Source organism: Apis dorsata, unplaced genomic scaffold (genome assembly GCF_000469605.1).
Source record: "Apis dorsata unplaced genomic scaffold, Apis dorsata 1.3 scaffold_370, whole genome shotgun sequence".
NCBI classification, from domain to species: domain Eukaryota; kingdom Metazoa; phylum Arthropoda; class Insecta; order Hymenoptera; family Apidae; genus Apis; species Apis dorsata.
The window spans coordinates 5030-11932 of NW_006263634.1; the positions used below are offsets into that span (position 1 = coordinate 5030).

The 6903-nt window shown below is 36.4% G+C and overlaps 1 protein-coding gene across 2 annotated transcripts in view; it reads left to right on the forward strand.

The window, feature by feature from the left end:
- LOC102675736 (ABC transporter G family member 22) overlaps positions 1 to 6903 on the forward strand; it is a 45722-nt gene that overhangs the window by 2390 nt on the left and 36429 nt on the right. The window contains exon 1 of one of the 2 annotated variants that reach the window (XM_006618691.2): positions 4015 to 4283. The exons of the other annotated variant lie outside the window; for it this stretch is intronic. Coding sequence (XP_006618754.1) covers positions 4141 to 4283 — 143 coding nt within the window. The 5' untranslated portion in view covers positions 4015 to 4140. Of the gene's footprint in view, positions 1 to 4014; positions 4284 to 6903 lie in introns of those variants that run through there. 2 annotated transcript variants of the gene reach the window in all.

Here is a 6903-nt window from a genome sequence, read left to right on the forward strand (position 1 = left end):
ATACACGGGTTAGTTGTTATCACCCTTTAGAAGAAGAAGAAGAAGAAGAAGAAGAAGAAGTGAAAAAACAGGATCGCGTTACAGCGAAAAAATACGAGTCTCGTTGTTGCGATTTATTTGCAACGACACTCTCGTAACTCCGCATTTCTCTTCTTTTTTCTTTTTTTTTTTTTTATCGAGAAGCTAAGAATACTTGGCGGGCAAAAGCTTTGTTGTTTGATTTGTGGCTCGCTTTGGGCGGTGATAACGCGTTATCGAGTTGTTCAGCGTGATTGTTATTGCAGAAGAAGAAAAAAGAAGGGAGAGTGAAAAATAACATCCCCTTCGATTAGGGAAATTTCGATGATTTTTCACGAACACGTAAATATACGTAGATGCAATGCATGATAAAATTCTAAAATATGAAGAATATATCTGAAAGATTATTTTTTCTTCAAAACGAATATTCCAAATGAATAATTAAAATTGAATCACGATGAAAATATTTATAATTTTCAATTTGAAAAACCTACAGAGAGCTTCGTTCTTTACCTCTTGCGCAACATCCAATTTTCTAGAAACCGTCAAAGAAAGCAAAAATTCGTTCCAACTCGATTCCAAAGTTTCAAAAGTGTCCAAAACACTCTTCTCTTCGGGATTCCACATTTCTCTAAAACGTGGCAAGAAAAATGATGGAAAAAATCTATCTCGAAACTCTCCTCCTCCTGAGAAGAGCGTAATAACACTACTTGTTTCCCGGAACAGTAGTAGGTCCGAATTCCGCGTTCGAAAGGGGATCGAGCGTGTCGAGGAGGATGACGCATCATCGAACACCGTAATCGCGCTGCGATCGCCCACGTCGGTCTGATCCGCCCACGCGCCAGCGGAACCCACGTGTTTATGCAAAAATCGAATTTCCCGACGGCGGGTGAAAAGGCGCCCATGGACAAATCGGGTGCTGTCCCCTTCGAAGCGACGTTGCCCGTTCTCTTTTGCAACGCCGAGATTACCATAACCACCGCTCGATCAATGGCGTCACCACGTTTACCGATGATGTTTGCCGCCCATTTCCCAATCGTGTCCGCGTTCCATCCGATTTTTCACCATCGTCGCTCCCTCTCTCTCTCTCTCTATCCTAGGTTTTCTCAGGAAAATGTCTCAGAAACGATGACGCTCTCAGGCTCGTGGGCAGATTGCGCGCACAATGATGACGACGATGATGATATGTTATACGTTAAATATTCCGTCTGTCCAAGGGAATTGGAAAGGATAAAGGTGTGCGCGACGATTATCGTGTTTGGTAAACGAGAGCTATTTACCTGTCGATACGCTTAGCTTCGTTTATTTATTTTCGTTTCTCGTTCTGAGAAATCGAACAAGCGTAGTAGAGCTATTTATTTTGATTATTTATTTACATATAGTGTTATGTAGTTACATATGTACATCGATATGTATCCCATCGGAAGATATTTATTCGAAAATGTGGCGAATGAGATTATTCGAGTTTGTTATTTAATAAGGAAATGAATAATATCGTATAATAAACGAAATATTTATTTCAATCGAAGAATCGTTAACACGATTCTCAAAATCGAATAATCATTGCTCCAAAATCGATACTATACCCGCTACTTTTAATCTATCCCATCCGTTATTTCTCTTCCCCAAAATATAATAATTCATAAAAATTTATTACTATTACTCCAAGCCCGGCGGAATATTCAAACGGGAATTTTTGCGGCCGATTTCTCTCCGTGTATCCCATTGTTCCCGGCAACTCGTTAACACGCTCGCCTTGCGGATCCAGTTCACGGGCTGTGAACGTAAATCCCGGTCAGCTGTGTTATTGGGTCATTATTCCGGGTAAACCGTGGGGAAGCACGCGCGAAAAAAAAACGAGGAAGAAGAAAAACGGGGGAGAAGGTGGTATGGTTGTGGACGGACCCTTCGGACGGGGGTTGGAAAACGGGGTGTGGAGGAGCAGCGCGCTCGCGCGAATTCACGCGCGACCGGATCAATTTTGCTAAATCGATTGGAAAAAGAACGGAGAAAATTCTGTAAAAAAACTTCTCTCTTCCCCCTTTCCTTTTCGTTTTAATTACAATCTCCATCTATTAATCTTGTAGCTGTGTCGTGTTTTTGGAAATGTAATTTCATAAAATCTTCCAGAAAATATTTAAAAAATTGATAATTCTATGCATCGAAGGAAAAAGAAGAAAGGGAATAGGAAGTGAGGATTGTGAATCGAAGAAGATGATATCTTATAGCATTATTCTGCATCGTTCGTGAGAAGAATTCGATGTTTTTATTCTTCGATCAATTTATCTTTAAAATTATGCTTATGGATCTAACATTACTTTTTCCTCTAATAAGTAATTCTAACTACAAATCGAGAAAAATAATATTAAACGTGATATTAATGTTTCATCATACACAATGAATATTGTTATTAAAATTTGTTGACAATAATTTAATTTCATGTATGGAGGAAAAAGTAATTAATCAACTGTTAGACAATTTCAAGATGGAACACGTTAAAAAAAAAAATAACGAATAAACATTGCGTCCAGGCCCTTTTCTAGTAGGTGTCGGTTCATTGTGGCGGAAAACCGGACAGGGAAAGCGAAAGGGAAAGGGTGCGCTCTTGCTAAGGGTGGCGCGGGTCCGGTGGTAAGAAGTGAAAGGGAAACGACGTGGCCAGGGACATGTGGACATCTGATTGTTTTCACTTTTCGAGAAGCAAGGGTGGCCGAACTGGGGCAAACGGGTATCGATCCGGAACGAGCACGGATCCTCTCGTTCAACCCGTGGAAAAATAACGGTGCACACTCGAAGGATTTCGCGGAGCGGAGAGTGGAATTTATTTATTTATCGGAGGAAAATTTCTCCCAGCTGCAGAGATGTATCGAGAGTGTTTTGGAAATATTGAGTCGAAATGTATAAATTTTATAAAATCTTCCAGAAAATATTTAAAAAATTGGTAATTCTAAAGGAAAAAGAAGAAAGGGAATAGTGAGGATTGTAAATCGAAGAAGGTGATATATGATATATGATAGCTCAAAATCTCGAGATATCTTCGAGATTTGTCTTCCACATTCGATGTAATACGTTGAAGTTTCAAAAAGATTGAAGATTCGAGGAAATTAAAGAAACGAATCTTGAAACGTGATCTTCGATCGAAGAAACGTTTCTCTGGGCATATCCCAGTAATAGGATACTTGGAAATGCTTGAAAGCGCGGAAAAAAATTTAAGAGAAGAATCTCTCGTCTCCCACTATCGCGAAAGTATTTCCAGAGAAATTATAACTTTGTGATATTTAGAGGCACGAAATTTTTTCTTTCTTGCGATATTGTTACGACCGAGGTTTGGACGATTTAATATTATTCTATTTCACGATTTAACGTGAGAAATTACGTCAACCTTTATTCAAGATATGTCTAACAATAACATACATACATTTATGCCGTAATGTTATTTATTTTCCAAGCCTGCTTATATTTTTAAACACGTTTCTACGATAAATACTTTTTCTCACTCGGTATCAGCAAATTACGATCCATCTTCTTTATTACAAATATATTTTTAAACGACGAAATTTTTAAAAATGCAAATCAAATATTAGTCCTCTTATTGAGAGAGAGAGAGAAAAAGAAATAGAAGATAATAAGATCTATAAATAAAATTCTTCTGATATGACCGTCAAATAAATTAAAAAAAAAAACGCAAGAAACGCAAGTATCGCTATAAAACAAAATTTTAAAACTCAATTAAATTTTATCCACTGATCAAATATAAAAAAAAAAGGAAAATAATAAAACCAATCAACGATTAAAATCATCGTCCTTCCATTATTTTTTCGCGTTAAACTGAAAAAAAAACCGGGTTCCCCGCGCTCTTTTCCCCCCCGTAGCGCACGATGCTTCGAGGACACCGTGTATAAGGCAAGAAGCCGAGAACAGTCGAGCGGACTCGTCGTGGAACAGTGACCCCCTGGACCAGAGATACAGTTATTGCGTTTACTCTCCTCCGTGGCGGTGCACCTACCCAGTCGGCGCGCGCGTGCACACGTACAACACACACGTATATACTCACACGTACATACTTGCGCCCGCGCGCTCGCTCGTTGCACCCAACCATCTCCTCCGTGCGTTGCACTAGCGATGGGTGCACACGATCCTCCCGCTTCGAACTTTTCGACCGATCCTACGGAGAGACTACGTGGTGCTTTGGTTCCAGTGAGTTGTAACACAATCGGGGATGTTATGCAATTGGAAATTTTGGAATACTTGTTCTTTAGTTATAGGTAAGGAAAATTATTGTCAAAGTGATTTTATCGTATCGCGTTTCTTTTCTTTTTTTTTTTTTGAGGGGGAGGAGGAATTTGAACGTAGTAGTATTTAAGTGGAGATTTTGGAACAGTTGGGAGAACATATTGTGAAATCCTGTGTATTTTTTTTTTTTTGAAGATTTTGGAATATTTATTTTTTAATGTTTGTAGAGGTTTGTAGAAGATAAGGAAAATGATATAAAAATGATTTTATACAAAAGTTTTTTCTTTTAACATCCGGAGATTTTGGAGTATTAGAGCAAGGATTAAATAGTTTTTGGATCGAAGAAAAAATAAATTAAACGAAAGAATTTATTTATTAAATATTGGAAAAAAATGTAATGGGCCATTTAATTTCTTGTCTCTTTTTTTTATTCTTCAATTGCAAAAACTGGAAACTAGGTTATATCATCTTTTGCTTTATTCATTCCTTCATTTTTTTTATTTTTAAATTACAAAAACTGGAAACTAGGCTATATTATCTTTTTTTTTTTTTTTTTTTTTTTTTCATATTTCACACTCTAAAACTTTATTTCCAATTAAACTCTCGAAGAGAAAGGGAAAAAAGATGCAAAAACAAGATGAAATCCTCAACAAATAACTATATCAATATCGTTTTATTTCACTTATTTTCCTCAACGTCATAAAATTCTCTCTCAATCTATCTTCTTTCTTCGTGACCCATATTTCTGTATACCATAAAAATGCGAAACCAATTTTCTCCACTATCTTCCATACATATTTCCGAACGAATTTCCTTTCTTACTTATATTTTTTCAAACTTGTTCCTCCTCAATAACGCAATCGAATAAATACATGTTAATACACGTTTCCAAATTTTTCATTTGAATTAAAAGAAAAAAAATTTCAAAACTCTCCATAATTCCTGTACAAAAAAAAAAAAAAATATTTAGAAAATACACTTTCAAAATTAATCTTTATTCGTGGCTTGAAAAAAATTGCTCAAAAATCTTTTCGTTTTTCGAAGCTATCGCTAGCTTGCACGTACTCGATCGCGATCGATGGATCATGATAGCGAGAAAAATCATGAAAGAATCAGCAAAACTCGTATATTCGCGAGCTGTTGCCGAAAAATTACGACGCTTTGTCTCGTTCGTCCCTGTTTTTCTTCTCAGTGCGCCAGAAACATTTTTCTCTTCTCTCTCTTTTTTTTTTTTTTTTTTTTTATTCTCCTTCACTTGAGTGCACTGCACTCGATTTTTTCTCTTTGTGATCCTTTTAACCGGACATGTCTCGTTTCCCACTCTATCTTCCTTCCCTCTTTTGTCTGCAAATTGCTCGTAAATTAGAATAATATTTTATTTCGATTTGACTAAAAATTGTTGTTATAACGTTTTTTGAATAATACGAGATTCCTTTCTTTAAAAAATATCTTTCTTTGAATTTGTAATTTTTAACTTTTAAATGGAAATTTTTATCTGAAATTATACCGTGAAATTGATATAATTGGTGTTGGGAGTCAAGGATATTTCGCAAATTTTTTTTTTCTGTGAGAGATCTGTCTTGTCCAATGCTGTATTTATAATTTTATATATTCGTTTCTCTCTCAATAAATAACAAATCAATAGATATTCTCGTGCTCGTTGAATATTTCGTATCTCTTTTTTAAAATATTATCTTATTTTATCAAAAAAGGAAATTTGATAGACGATGGTTGATTAAACCAATGTTTTCTACGGTTTTACATTTCCATAAAAACAAAAATAAAAAAATCCCACAATTTCCTTTGTCGAAATCGTCTGTTGATCCTCGTTTTTTAACAAGAAAAAAAAACTCGTAAACGTTACAAAGTTGACGCGCTTTGCAATTTTATTTCAAGCTTGTCGAATTTAGAAACAATCTTGTATACTCTCTCGATTAATGGCAGCTAAAGCCAACGAATCGTAAAAGCGAGAAATGTTTGAGAGAAAAACATTTTCAAGAGAGAGAGAGAGAGAGAGAGAGAGAGAGAAAACTTTTTCTTTTCAAAATAACGATTAACACTCGAGAACTATCGATTTTCCCCCACGAGAGGAACAGTTTTTGTTTCCCGTCTATTGCCGTTTAAAGTGTCATTTGAAACCTCGAGAGGAGGTTTAAAAATCCAATATCTCGCGTATTTAGAGTTTACAAATTTGGAAAAATTTATGAACTGACGATACAATAATATCGATTTAACAAGTATCAATATATATTTATTAATTTAACATCTATCTTTCTCGTCGTCAATGAATGAAACGAAACGAGAAAATTACAATGATTACATTTTCTCGAAAGATAGTTGGCGTGTTTTCATTCGAAACGTCGAAAACGGAATTCTCTTCTCGGTTACTGTTGCAACGGTACGCGGCTTACGGAGAGAGGGGGGAGAGAGAGAGAGAGAGAGAGAGAAAGAAAAAAAGGAGAGATGAGAAGGGATAAGAAGGGTCGTGGCCGATGTCGACACGGCAGAAATTGTGCAGAATATCGAAATTACACGCGTGGTGCACGCGCGGCTCGGTGAGAACCGAGATAACCTCGTTTTGGGTGCAGCGAACGAAACGGGTTTCCTGCAGCCGCCTTTCGTCGTAGGGAGATTTTTTTTTTTTTTTTTACG